At 35.0% G+C, this 15122-nt stretch overlaps 1 protein-coding gene across 1 annotated transcript; it reads left to right on the top strand.

The window, feature by feature from the left end:
- The first annotated feature begins 302 nt into the window (after positions 1 to 302).
- LOC107849504 (receptor-like protein EIX2) lies at positions 303 to 7036 on the top strand. The gene is made up of 5 exons (XM_047401481.1): positions 303 to 498; positions 1139 to 1194; positions 3679 to 3751; positions 3904 to 6790; positions 6928 to 7036. Exons 1-5 carry the CDS (start codon positions 303 to 305, stop codon positions 7034 to 7036), a joined length of 3321 nt encoding a protein of 1106 aa, XP_047257437.1.
- The last annotated feature ends 8086 nt before the right edge of the window (positions 7037 to 15122 follow it).

Raw genomic sequence — 15122 nt, 5'->3', positions numbered from 1 at the left:
TATTCTATTATCCTTCCATCTTTTCCATTTAAAAGTTATAAATAATAATATGTACAATATCTAATTACTTTATTATATTCTCAAAATTAGTCCAAATTTCTTCCACCACCACAACCACCCCCTTACATGCCTCCACATCATCCTATATATATATATATTGTAATTACTCTACTTAATATTAGAAGCAATCGCACCTTCTAATATTAGTTTTTCACCATGGCCTTATTCATCTCGCTCAAAACTTGACTATCGATTTTGTGGTTGAAAATCGTGCCCTTAATGATGAAGTTGAATGTAAAAACATGGAGGCTTCGATTTCTTACAAAGAAAATATTATCTGGTTGAATACGTTAGGCCTTTATTGTCAACAGAAAAGGAAGCGTTCGTCGATACAAGTGACTTTTGGTGATTTTCCTGACAAGATAGTGGATGGCGATGATGTTTATGCTCTCACTAAGGAAAATAACACAAGTGGATTTGGAAATTTCACAAGTGGAGGTAAAGGGTAGTTATCAATCTTTATATATGAAATTTAATTGTGGGAAGGTGAGGCTCAAGTTTTCACAAGTTAAACAAGAAACTAGATTGCAACATTAATGTTCCAGTGATAAAAGATGTTCCCATGGTAAGTATTGATTGTTACCCTTGGCTTCGAGGGACCGTAGATCGGAAAGCATCATCCTTATTGTTGAATTCATCGTTATGTAAGGATGAAAAGTTTCTTTTTATGTAACACAGATTTGACTTATATTGTGCTTCAGTTATTACTTTAGTTGGTTATGGTTGTTGTTGCTCCTCTTTGGTATTATGCTATGTTATGTTTTTCTTATTATTTTCTATGTTATTTTTTATTTTGTATTGTTCTATTAGCTATTTTGATGTTTGTTGCTTGAGCCGAGAATCTTTCCGATACAACTCCTTCACCTCCTCAAAGTAAGGGTAAAGCACGTTACGATCAGAGCAATATGTTGATGTTATCACTATAATTCGCTAAGATTTCTTTTACAATCATGATGAAGTTTGTTGAGCACCATGAGGTCTAAGGTTTAATTTTCAATAAAGACAAATATTAGGTGATTTCTTTCCATCTGTTCTAGCCTTGGTGGATAGAGTTACCTGGTACTATTGCTGGTGGAAGGTGACAAGTATCCCGTGGATTTCATCGAGTGCACACAAGCTGGCCCAAACAACAAGGTAATTAAAAAAAATAAGAATAATCATGACGCTAAGTTTATAATGTTATTGAGTTAATACATAAAAATGACCCTAAACTTGACACCAAATTATAACTTTGACCTTAAACTTTGATAGTGCACAAATAGGACCTTTAACTATTCGAAACCTGAACAAATATGACCTCCGATTTTGCAACCCCATGCGTGAGTTTCACTCGCGCCTACGTGGAAAGGTAATCCAATCACACGGTGTCACATCGTTAAAAGGGTTGACTTGGAGGGAGGTCATATTTGTGCAATTTTGAATAGTTAAAGGTCATATTTGTGCATTGTCAAAGTTTTGCTTTTTGTGTTAAAAAGGCGTCGTTTTTATTATTATTATTGTTGTTGTTGTTGTTGTTGTTGTTGTTGTTGTTGTTGTAGTAGTAGTAGTAGTAGTAGTATAGTACTACTATTAACGTTAATTTTTTTACCGAGGTGGTTCGGGTGAACCCCATGGCAACCACGTAGGTCCACCCCTGCATTAATTTAATAACATTTTAATAAGGTTAATTTAGTAACATTGTAATAACGTTAATTTGATAACGTTAATTTAATATACAACTACTATTATTCTTAATAACGTTAATTTAATAACGTTTTATTAAAACTATAAATTTTTTATTATTAGTATAGTTTCATCTTTAATTTAATATTTAAATAAATTATATTTAGATATATTACGTAACTTAAATTCAACCTCTGCTTTATAATATATATACATACCTGCGTGATTTTTTTCGTATGAGTCTGACTCACCTAATTAATAAATCTTCAATATTGTTTTTTTTTCCGCAATGACAAAAGAAATTAGATGTCATTTTCATCTTTGAGCCAAAAATAATAAAAAAATAATAGTGAAAAGTCATTTAAAGGTCATATTTGTGCAGTTTTGAATAGTTAAAGGTCATATTTGTGCACTGCCAAAGTTTAAGGTCATATTTATGTATTATGCCCTTAAATTTTAAGTTGGACGTGTCCAGTTTTGTGTGTTGAACACGCGTTTTGCCACGTAGGGTTGGAGGTCATGTTTGTGCAGTTTTGAATAGTTAAAGGTCATATTTGTGTACTGTCAAAGTTTAAGGTCAAAGTTATAATTTGGTGTCAAATTTAGGGACATTTTTATGTATTAACTCTATTTCAAACTCTCTCGTACTTAGAATTAGAATTGATGAAACTCTTTGAACTTTCAAATTCTTTGTTGTCAAAAACAAGTTTGAATGCATCAATTAACTTAAATATGTCCTACTTCATCCATCTCTTTTATTTTACTTTGATAACCATGACGTTTGCGTCAGTTTACGTGTATCTGGACCAATTCTATGGATTATACTATTATCTTCTATAAACACAAGTATCAGGTAATTTTGTACCCCAAGATTTTGGACATAATATTCAAACATCCCCTTTAACTAGGCCTCAACTCACGTCTATGACCTCCAATTTTGGATGTGGACAAGTAGACACTTAAACTTGTATAAAGTTGATCAAGTAGACACACGTGTTCTATGTGGCATAATATACGTACAATGCCGTGTAGAACAAACTGGCCACGTAGGACGCCACATAAGACGCATGCGTCTACTTGTTCAACTTTACACAAGTTTGCTCTACCATAGTAGTATCACTCCTATCACAACAATTACTAGGATTTCATGTTAATTTTTAATGATTAACATATTTATGATAAAGTTACTAGTAATGGATTGCCAAGTAATCACATAACTTATTGCTTAGAAGCTGACTTTTTCTCAATAATTATGTGAATGATTTAAGCAAGAAACCAAAATGTATTATTTATAATCCCAGGAACCTTGGCAAACTAGAAAATGAGTCGACAAAATTGCAACTTGCAATTAGTAAAATTGTTGCATCAATTCTTTTTGTATGGCAGCCAACAATATCCCTATAATATTCATATTAACTTATATGATTTACTTCGTACACGAAATATCTTATATTCAATAACAACTAACGAGTGAAATCTACTTTAGCGATAGAGCATATTACATTCAGAGTCGTACATGAAATATGTTATGCTATGTTCAATAAAAAAATAATGAGTGAGGTATGCTTCAGAGTCATACTCGTACACAAAAGATAGTATTCAATTGAAATAACGAGTGAGGTTTGCTTTAGTGGTAGAAATCGTTATTCATTAAGATTTGTATTATAATCATAAAGATATAATCCTCATACAAAGAATGAGACTATTTCTAGTTGAATGAACTTCCAAATTTATTATTGTCAAAGTCAAAAACTCTAATACATCACTTGACTAGCTTAAATATTTCCCACTTCACCTTTTTTTTTTTTTTGATAACCCCGTCATTCGCGCCAGTTTGCATGTACCTCGACTAGCTCTGCATGTTATACCTGCTACTCCCTTCTCAGGCGTTTCAACTTGTTTGTCTTACTTTTCTTTTTAGTCCATTTCAAAAAGAATGTTTCTTTTCTTTTTTAGCAACTCTTTCATTTCAACTGTCCACGTAACATGTTTAAGCACAGAACGAGTGTCTCCACCAGCGCAGATACCGGTAACTCTATTCACCAATGTACTTCTATGCCTATAAATGACAAGATTTATTGTCCTTCCTAGCTCAATCACAACAAGCAAACATGGAGAGCAAATCGTTTCAACTTATCCTTCTCATATTGTTTACTCAACTTTTCTGTTTCACTTGCATAGGGTATCACTTTGTTTCCTCTGCTGGCACCTCTAATGTGGGGACTTGCATTGAAAATGAGAAGAAAGCACTACTAAAACTTAAAGAAAATCTCACAGATTCTTCAGGCAGGCTATCTTCTTGGATTGATCAAGAAAATTGCTGTCAATGGCATGGTGTAACCTGTGACAACAAGACAGGAAGCGTCGTAAAGCTTGATCTCAGAAACCAGTTATCAAGAAACAATGGATTGGGAGGTGAGATTAATCCATCTTTACTTGAGTTGAAAAAGTTGAGATACTTAGACTTGAGTATGAACAATTTTGGAGGAGTCAAAGTACCTGAATTCATCGGTCGCCTTAAAGAGTTGAGGTATCTCAATCTTTCTGGTGCATCTTTTTCTGGTTCAGTATCTTCTTTTCTTGGAAACCTATCGAATTTGCAAGTTCTTGATTTGAGTTTCTACTCCGAAAAGCCACCTGAGAATGATCTTGAATGGCTAAGAGGACTTTCTTTTCTTGAACATTTGAATTTGGGAGGTTCTGATCTTAGCAAAGTTGCTGATTCTTGGCTTCACACAATCAACAATCATAGTCGTTCTCTCCTCGAGTTGCGTTTGCCTCAGTGTCAACTTCTAAAGCTTCCGTCTTCTTTTCCTTCCCTTAGACTGTCTTCTCTTTTGGTACTCGATCTTTCCAACAATGCTTTCAACTCGAGTACTTTCCCTGAATGGATGTTCGAACTCAGTAACCTTGTGCATCTTGACTTAAACTCCAACAATATCGTTACTGAACTGCCTGATGAGTTTGCAAAGCTCAGTTCCCTTGAATATCTTGATGTATCGTCTAATTATGGTATTAAAGGTCCACTGAAGAAAAGCTTGGGGAGACTATGCAATTTGAAGACTTTGATCCTCTCTTACAACAGCATCAGCGGAGACATTACTGATTTTGTCGATGCCTTATCTGAATGCCAAAGCAACAGCTTGGAGGCATTGGATTTGAATTTCAATGAACTGAGTGGCAATCTTCCGGCTACATTAGGCCAGTTGAAGAAGCTAAAAATTCTTCAGCTGAGATTCAACTCACTCACAGGCACAATCCCTGAAAGTATAGGGGGCTTATCATCATTGGAGACATTCTACCTCACATCCAACAAAATGAGTGGGAACCTCACCCCGAATATTGGGCAGCTCACATCGTTGGTCTCGTTGGACATCTCTGATAATATGTGGGAAGGTATTGTCACAGAAACCCATCTACTGAATCTTTCTAACTTACAAGAATTTTCAGTTGGCATGACACTTGGTAAAAATATTACCTTGACATTCAACATCAGCCGGAATTGGACTCCTTCATTCAAGCTGACATTCTTGACCATTCAGTCCTGCCAATTAGGCCCCGAATTCCCACATTGGCTGAAGGATCAGAATGAGCTCACCAGCCTAATATTCAATACCGCTGGGATTTCAGATGCCGTACCAGATTGGTTTGAAGATTTGGATTTGAAGCTTGATAATCTAGACATGGCTTACAACTTGTCAGGGAATGTTCCAGACAAATTTCAGTTCAACTTTCTAGCCAATGTGGATTTAAGCTCCAATCGCTTTGAGGTACCTCTTCCACTATGGTCTTCTAACATTACATCATTGTATCTGAGGGATAACTTGTTTTCAGGACCTATTCCTGTAAACATTTGTGAAGCACTTCCCAATCTAACAGACTTGGACATCTCCCACAACAATCTAAATGGAGCAATTCCCTTGTGCATGGGTGATATGAATCAGTTGACTACTTTAGCCCTAGATAATAACCAACTCATTGGACAAATACCTGATTTCTGGGGTAAGCTTCCATATCTTTATTTGTTAGATATGTCAGAGAACCGCCTATCCGGCCAAATTCCAGGCTCACTAGGCTCTCTTGCTTATCTGAGGTTCTTAAGACTCTCAGGCAACAATCTCTCTGGAGAAATGCCTTCGAGTTTGAGAAATTGCATGAGAATGATTAGCATTGATCTTAGTAATAATCAATTGTCAGGGCTAATCCCATCTTGGTTAGGGGAAACGATGAGATCACTGTTAATTCTTAGTGTAAGAAACAATAGGTTTTCCGGCCCCATTCCTTTAAAAGTCTGTAGCCTTTCAGGTCTTCACATACTGGACCTTTCAGAAAACAACTTATCTGGTTCTATCCCGTCCTGTGTTGGAAATTTGGAAGGCTTCAAGGATGAGCTAACTTCTGCGGAAGCTAGCCAATATCAAGGGAAACTGAAACTGGAGGCGAAAGGAAGAATACTTTATTATGATACTATCCTTTACCTAGTGAACAGTATCGACCTTTCGAGCAACAGTTTATCTGGAGAAATCCCGGTAGAGATAACAAGCTTATCCAAGCTTGGAACCTTGAACTTGTCCGGGAACCATTTGACGGGAACCATACCAACGGATATTGGAAACCTGGGATGGATTGAAACCTTAGATCTTTCCAAAAATCAACTCTCAGGTCCTATACCACCAAGCTTAACTACTTTAGACTTCTTGACACACTTGAACTTGTCTTATAACAATTTGTCAGGAAGAATTCCCACTAGTACTGAGTTCCAAACCAAAGATGATCCAACAATTTTCCAAGGGAATGATGCACTCTGTGGTCCTCCTTTACAACAGTGTTCTAATGGGGGGACTACAATATCTGACGGTGGAATGGATGATGACGGAGAAACAGATGACGAAGATAAACTTGAGAAAATATGGTTCTTTGCTTTTGCTGGTCTCGGATACTTAGTTGGATTCTGGGTATTTTTCGGCACTTTGATCTTCAAGAAAAGCTGGAGAATTGCTTATTTCAGATTAATTGAGACATGCATTTTGGAGTTCCATGAATGGTTTTGGAGTTTTCTACAGAAATGGTTAGGATGTTTAATGAGTAAAAGAAAGAAACACTTGAGAAGAAGAAGATGAAAAATGCTTGTCAACTTTACAAGGTATTCAATAAATGGAACTATATGAGTTTGTCTCTGTCATTCTGTTATATGTTATGCTTTAGTTTCAGTAAAGAGCATATTACTACTTTGTACGCAGCATTTCTGGGCGAGGCTGTTCCCACAGCTTGCATTCAGTGGAACAATAACCCCCACACTTACAACAACAAATAAGCATTGAGGAGGATGATGGGATTCCCTCCGGTAAGGGATCGTCCAATACCGCTCAATGCATATCCAGACGAATGGCACGTTTACTGGATATGCATTGAGCAATACCGGAGGATCCCTTACCGGAGGGGATCCCATACCTTAATGAGATGATATAAAGCCATACAATATCTATCATCTGTTTTAAGTTTCAAAACTTTAACCTCCACTCTTAAGTTTCATGTCTAGTCAAATACCATCACATAAATGGATATGGAGAAAACATTAGATATGAATTCTTAGACTGATATATTTGGTAATGATGTAACTTTAAACTTCTCATTTTTACCTTAATGAGGCAATTTGAAATCACACAAATATCTACGGTTTGTTTTAGACCACAAATTTCATAAGTCGTACTTTCATTCGTAAACTTCGCATCTAGTCAAACACCCTCACATAAATTAGAACGGAAGAAACATTAGATATTAATTACTAGTAGTTAATCAAGCAAATCTGAGTATTTCTCCTTAATTAGTGCCAATGATTTAAGGAAGAAACACAAATGTATTATTTATAATCCCAGGAATCTTTGGTAAACTAGAAAATGAGTTGACAAAGGTGATAGAAACGTGTGTTATGATCAGAGTCGAATGCTGATGTTATTACTAAGATTCATTAAGATTTCTTTTACCTCATACTTAGAATGAGACTTTTTCTAGGTGAATGAACTTCCAAATTCTTTGTTGTCAAAGTCAAAAACTCTTACTTCAACAATTTTCTTTTTGTTTAATAACCTTTTAGTCTGCATCAGAGTGCACGTACCTGGACTAATTCTATTCTTATATCTGCTACTTCCTTTATTTCAATTTGTTTGTCTGACTTTCTATTTCAAAAAGAATATCTCGTTCATTTTCTTTTCCATAATTGTTGAATTTCAACTTTCCACATGACATGTTTAAGACAACAAGATTAAAGTACATTTTAATACATTCTACGTATCTTTAGTTTAAGACAACAAGAATCAAATTACTGTAATCTTCTTGAAAGACAACAAGAATCAAAGTACTGTAATCTTCTTGGATTGATCACGAAAATTGCTGTCAATGGCTTGGCTTAAGCTGTGACAACAAGACAGGAAACATCGTAATGCTTGATCTCAGAAACCAATTTTCAACGAACAACGAATTGGTTGTTGAGATTAATCCATCTTTACTTGAGCTGAAAAAGTTGAGATACTTAGACTCGAGTATCAAACAATTTTGGTGGAGTCAAAGTACCTGAATTCATCGGTCGCCTTAAAGAATTGAGGTCTCTCAATCTTTCTGGTGCATCTTCTTCTGGTTCAGTATCTTCTTTTCATGGATACCTCTCAAATCTGCAAGTTCTTGATTTGAGTTTCTACTCGGATCTGCCAACGGAGAAAGACCTTGAATGGATAAAAGGACTTTCTTCCCCCGCACCCCTATTATTAGCAGGTCCTTTACGTACTTGAATAACTCATTCAGGAAGATCACAGGACATTGTAAATGACCATAAACTAGATTCTTATTCCTACTCGAACTTCAGCACAAACTCTAAGTTGTGCAGAAGTTTGCCAGTGTACCGGGGTGCTACGAGAGACTGTAGTATTAACCACACTGAAATAGAGTTCAAACTAACAATCGAATGGGGAATGTTCACAAGACTATGTTAGAGTATTTTAATACATGTCATCAATGAGTTGTATCATCTGAAGTAACGCGGTTGAATATCCCTTCACTATCTTTGATGATACACTTCCAGCACCCTTCAATACTACCACCTCGGAAATCATGTTACTCATCCCCGCAAGTCATAAATCTCAAATAAAAGCTACGGAGGGGATTAAAATGCAGAAAACAGGTAAAATTAACAAAACAACTCAGAGTGTCGTTACATCATTCATCACTAAAAAGTAACTAAATGCTCGACCACCACATTGGCAGCAATTGCAGAAGGTGTATGTGTAAGGCCCTCTGCAAGGAATTCCAAATGGTTCATAAATACAAGATCAACTTCTTTGAAGCTTTCACCAACCACATTCTTTTTGCCGCGTCCTTTTGTATAGAAATATGAATAATCAAACTCCTTTTTTGGTTATCAGCTCCACCAGTAACATACCAAATACATAAACAAAAGATTTCGCAGACATATAACCTGCACATACATACAGAAAATTACATAAACTCTCTCTTACTACAGAAAACAAGATAAATTAGGTTAACAAGGTGCATTTTTATAAATGTCCGTGTCTGTCGGATCCACCAAAAGTGGTGCATGTTTACAGGATCTAACAAGGTGTCTGCAACAATTTTGGAGAGTCCGAGCAACATAGAAGAGAAAAAAAAAAAAAATAGTTCATGCTAATGTTTTGGATAGAGATGTTAACAACTAGACCTAACCTGCACAATAATAAGTTAAGTTGTTCGGACTATTCACTTTCAAAACCACACAAAACTAGACCTCAAACTACACGGTAGGCGAGGCATTACATATCATTGCATTAGAGAGAAAACTATAAGAAATAAAACCTCAATTTTCCTAAATTTTTCACTTCCCTAAATTTTTGAATTTTCCGATAAAAAACCTCAAGTTTATTATGAAATCCCTTTTTTTCTGGTCAAGAAATCCAAGAGATCTGTATCGAATATTTCTTGAATATCAGGATCGTTGAATGTATACTCTACTTCAAGTATGGGAATCATTTGTACATCAATTCCCCTCTTTTTATTAACCCCGTCTTCAGCTTGTAAATAAAATTCGCCCTCTATGTCCTTTCTATCACCATCATTAGCCAACATCGATATATTCACATCAACTTTTCTCTTTTTACAAACTCCAACACGAGATTCTTGAACCCCATCAACTTGTAAATAAAACTCGCCTTCTTTGTCCTTGTTGTTGTCACCATTTTCATACAAATCGTTTTCTAGAAATTTACAAACATCATTAGATATCTGTGATCCAATTTCAAATCTTCCCCTATGCATATCCACATCTATAACCACAACTATCTTGTTAAACTCATCATCCATATTACTCGAAGAGTTCAAATTTTTACCAAAACTACTTGACAAATAATCGTAAATCATGTTAGCTAAATGAGGAGTTGTGTCTTCAAAGAACAAATTCGATAACCCCAAAGCAATATCAATACTTTCAACAAACTCCTCAGAAGTTTCGCAAATCCTGAAAGGCTGAACACTTTTAACATATTGTGAAATAACTGTTTTTAGTATAAGGCCAAGTAAAACAAAACGTAGAGAGTATAATAATACCATGAAACGAATTTTATGAGAAATTCGAATTTATGTAGGAAAAGGACAACAACAAATCGCAATCGTTTATGTTAAATAAATTTATCTATAAATACATAAAACTCCATCAATTATTTTTAGGGTTTTGTTATTTTTCTTGACCTGAGTGTTCTATATTATTTTGTGTATTAGCTCTACGTTATGGCTTTCAATGAAGAAAGAACCAATCCCTCTAGTGTTTAGCCTGTTTCATCCTATGAAAAAAAAATGATAATTATTTATTTAATAAGCATCCTGTGCTAGGAACTATTTTATTGGGTGTCCCTTTTATTGTGTTAGTGTCTATAATTTTATTTATTGATTTGTCTCAGATAGTTCTTTGCCCAAATTTACTATTGAAGCAATCACATCTTATAATATTAGTTTTTCACCATGGTCTTATTCATCTCTATATGCTCAAAACTTGACTATATGGATTTTGTGGTTGAAAATCGTGCCCTTGGCGAAGAAGTTGAATATAAAAGCATGGAGGCTTTGATTTCGTACAAGGGAAATATTGTTTGGTTGAATACGTTAGGCCTTTATAGTCAACAGAACGGAGAGCGTTCGTCGATACAAGTGACTTTTAATGATTTTTCAGTCAAGGTAATGGATAACTATGTTGCTTATACAATAAGTAAAGAAAATAGGACAAATGAATTTGTGGTTTTTACAGTGAAGTTTAAGGGAAATTATGAATCTCAAGATGTGAAAGTTTCTTGTGGAGATGTGAGGCTTAAGTTTTCATCAATTAAACAAGAGATAAGATTGCTACAAAAATGTTCCACTCGTTTGTTTTGATTGTTACTTAAATTTTATTATATCATCCTTCTTGTTGAATCTTTCCTTATGTAAGTGTTAAGAATTTGTGCCCAACTGATTTTCTTATTTTTGCCTAACTTTTGCTTATCAATGGAACGTGTTACCTGATGTGTTCCACTGACGTGTTTCAAGGAAGCAGTAAACAGAAAGTAAAGAACACAATGATTTTTACGTGGAAAACAACCGGCTCAAAAGGTGTAAAAAACCACGACCTGCACCTCTGCAGGATTTAACCCCAACTTCACTAAAAAAACTCTGAGCCTCAACAATGACTGATTACAAAACTCTTGTAACCAACAAATAGGAATTATAAACTCTAATTCCTATAACTCAACAACTAGGAATCATAAACTCTAATCCCTATAACTCAATAACTAGGAATTATAAACTCTAATTCCTAACTACACACACCTCCCAAGGCATGTGTTCCCAAAGTCTTTGAGTTTTCCCAAACTCGAAGATTAGCTCCTAATTCAGTTTATAACACACTGAAACTAATATTACATGAATAGCTCAAACACAATGAACAACTCTAAAAATCAATGCTAAAACTCTTAGCTGGATTTTGTACTGAGGATCAGGTTCTTCAACGTGTTTCTTTAGTGATTGAGTAGCACTTCGTGAAGTCAATCTATTGATTGAGCTTTTCTGCTTTTTTAAGTGCGTGAATTATTCTGGCCGCTGCATCTTCTATTTAAGCACAACTCTCCAAAGAGTCATTCTTTATTTCAAACTCCTACTTTAATTAGAACTCTCATTGCATAGAGTTCTACTTCAAGTGAGACTCCTTCTTCAATTCCAACTCTTGTCTCCTTAGTGTTGTAGTAAAACTCCAACTTTTTGAATTCTTCAATTTTCAGAATCTTTCTTCTTCCACACATTGGACTCTTAAAGATATGCTTAGAAGTGAAACTCCTTCTTCACATAGGACTTATTTTTCAACTCATCAAGTGTTTGAATCAAATTCAACTTGTTTCATTCATATTGTCATTCATCAAAACTTTAAGGTTCCAACAAATTCCCCCTTTTTGATGATAACAAACATTTTGTCTTTGTTCATTCAAACATCTTCACCTGTTGGCACTAAAGTTTAAAACACTAGAATGAAACAAGTTAGTCAATGGGTTATAAACATTGCATAACCCTCTTTATCTTCCCCCTTTTGACATCATTGAAAATCATTTCAATGCAATAATATACTAGCCAAAGTGATTTGTTATGTTATTCATGGCTACTGGGGCAATCACCAAAACAATCAGACAAAGACTTTAACCAACATAGTAATGTATTAAAGAGAGCAAAAATATGAGTCAATTTAGCAAAGATAACCATTTCATTTAACTATCAGAGCATGTTCCTCAATAAACCTAAGCTAGTACTGAACAAAGCAAAATAATTGAGCATTAAAAAATACGGTATAAAAGGGGGACATGACTAAGGATACAAATAGTGAGGAGCTGATGAGGAAAGGTGGAACAGGTGATATCAACTATGTCAATTAATGAATGACTTCAACATTTTCATCCCTCTATCAATCAAGGTCAAGTTTCAAAGTCATGATCCTAGCCTTAAAGACCTCTTATTCAACTTCATGACTGTCTTATGCAGCTTCTAGTTCAGATTTTTTTTTTAAATAAGTCTTAGCCCTCCTTATTGAAACGGTTAGAGCAACATGATTCATCTGTTCAAGAACATCTCTTTTTTTATAAGTCAAACCTGATTTATGACTGAGAAGCCCAAAAAAAATTACCATTTAGGAACTAAAAGGGAAAGCATGGCCCTTTTCATTCTTCAGAAACATATGCTGCATGTGATTGATGATCAAGCTTGGCAAATCCATGGTACACAACTGATATTTTGGTTGAGAAAGAAGAAGAAATTTCTAGTATAGGATTAACACATTTTTGCACACCCATTTGGAGAGAATCAAAGAAAGTTTGGTCAACAATTCATTAGCTTTATTAGACAATGAGAAGATAAAGTGTGTGGAATTGAACAGGTGTGCTCAACTGTTTCAACTTAGACAGCCTATGCTTATGTCAGTGTAGAACATACCTGATAAGAAGAACTTTATGGCCACAATTTCTTGCTTGTACCTATTTTTCTGCATAATTTAATACAAAATTAGGTTAAAAAGGTCAAAAATCTAGAATTGGGACACACAACTAAATGTGCAAGAATGAATAGAATAACTTTTTAGCTAATAAGATTAAAAAGAAAAATGATTATTCTAGTCAATCATTGAGGGGATTTCATGCAATTTTAATCATCCCCAAGTCTAACCTATTCCTTTCAAAATGCTCTCTACTTAGTGCATTTGGTGTTTCTCCAGTCAATTAAGTAACCCACATAGTCAACATTTTTATAGCCCTCAAGAGTGAAATTACTTTCATTTGAATACCATAGTCTCAAGCCATTGATTCCCATGAGATATCTCAAGATTCTTGTGACAACACCAATTCTTATGAATTACCAACAAAATTATCATCAGCTTGTGTTGGTGTTATTGATGCATCAATTTCTTGATTTGTTGTTCCCCCTGTCAATATGCCCTCAGTCTGTACAACAGTTGAACCAGGTGGTATAATATGTTCCCCTGTCAATATGCCTTCAGTTTGTACAACAGTTAAACTAGGTGGTACAACATGTTCCTGTGCATGCACATCAGTTTCACAGTCATCCTATTTTTTTCATTTTTTTAAACCTCCCTTGCTTTCCCCTTACATGAGCACTACAAATCTGGCCATCTTTCAAATGATCCATTCCCCCTTTAAATGTGGTGAGTGAAAGAAACTTTATTTTCTTCTAGTCTTATACCTTGAGCAACCCTTATCCATGTATAAATTTTGCTTGCCTCCTTTCACTCTCACCTGCAAAACAAATTAGGGGTTAAATTTAGGCACCCAGACAATCTTAGGTCCTTTTTTATGAGTAAATGGATGAATCAGATTTCTTCTAGCCCATGCAGGCAACAGGTTACATGACTTGTTTCTCTGACCAAGTTTACTTATCCTTTTCTTGGTCTGAGATAGTTTATTTGCCAGATTTAGACTGCTAGATCTGCTTTTGGAAGCAACTAAACATTCAGTGGTTGGATGTCCAAGGTTACCACAAATATAACATAAATCTTTAGGAAGATCAAAATTTTTGTGGAATCCTAATCCTGCCTTTTCACTGTAATTTCTTTTTCCCAATTTATGAACAATTCTTGAGGAGTTTGTCCACCTATTTGCCCTTTCAAGATCAGTTTTAGTTTAGAAACTTCTTGACTCAACTTATTCATTTTTTCAGTTAGATCATGACATTCTTGTTTGTATCTAACTAGCTCAAGTTCAGCATTTTCTTGATCTTTACTCATGGCCTTTTTTCCCTTTTCAGAGAGTGTCAATTTTAGAACTTCAGACTTAAGATCATTGTTTGAAGAATTAAGTTGCTCAACCTGTTTCTTGAAAGTGCAGTTTTCCTGTTCGACAATGTTCTTGCAAGCTTCTAAATTACTAAAATCAAATTTGATGCTTGCAAGACTGTTGAACAGCTCATTCCTATCAGAAGTTGATTTTTGGAAGTCATCAATTAGTGCACTCTTTAATGAAATAAGTTTTGTTTTAGAAAACAAATGCAACTTTTCTTTAAGTTCAAGTATACTTACCTCAGAAGCATCATCTTCTTTCTCCAAGTCTGAATCTCCAAGAGCCATGAGTGCTGCTTCATCAACTTCATCATCATCTGAGTCAAATCTCCAAGCTGCTACCATTGCATATTCTTCTTTCTTTTTGATTTTTTCTTTTAATTCCTTTTCAGCCCTTTCTTTTCTCCATTCTATTTCCTAGACAGGACAATCCTTAATATGATGATCAGTCTTACCACACTTGTAGCATTCATTTAGATTGTCATTTGACAATTTCTTACTACCTGTTCTCTTCTTCTTTTTGAAGAATTTGCTGAAGTTCTTAGCTATAAAGGCAACTTGT

The sequence above is a fragment of the Capsicum annuum genome, chromosome 12 (assembly GCF_002878395.1).
Source record: "Capsicum annuum cultivar UCD-10X-F1 chromosome 12, UCD10Xv1.1, whole genome shotgun sequence".
Classification (NCBI taxonomy): domain Eukaryota; kingdom Viridiplantae; phylum Streptophyta; class Magnoliopsida; order Solanales; family Solanaceae; genus Capsicum; species Capsicum annuum.
This window is presented reverse-complemented; position numbering and strand designations above follow the sequence as displayed.

Coding starts and splice junctions, on each gene's coding strand:
- LOC107849504 (XM_047401481.1), top strand. CDS start 303: ATGGAGGCTTCGATTTCTTACAAAGAAAATATTATCTGGTTGAATACG. Junction 1,195..3,678: donor AAGCTGGCCCAAACAACAAG/GTAATTAAAAAA, acceptor TTTCTTTTTTAG/CAACTCTTTCATTTCAACTG. Junction 6,791..6,927: donor TGGAGTTTTCTACAGAAATG/GTTAGGATGTTT, acceptor GTTATGCTTTAG/TTTCAGTAAAGAGCATATTA.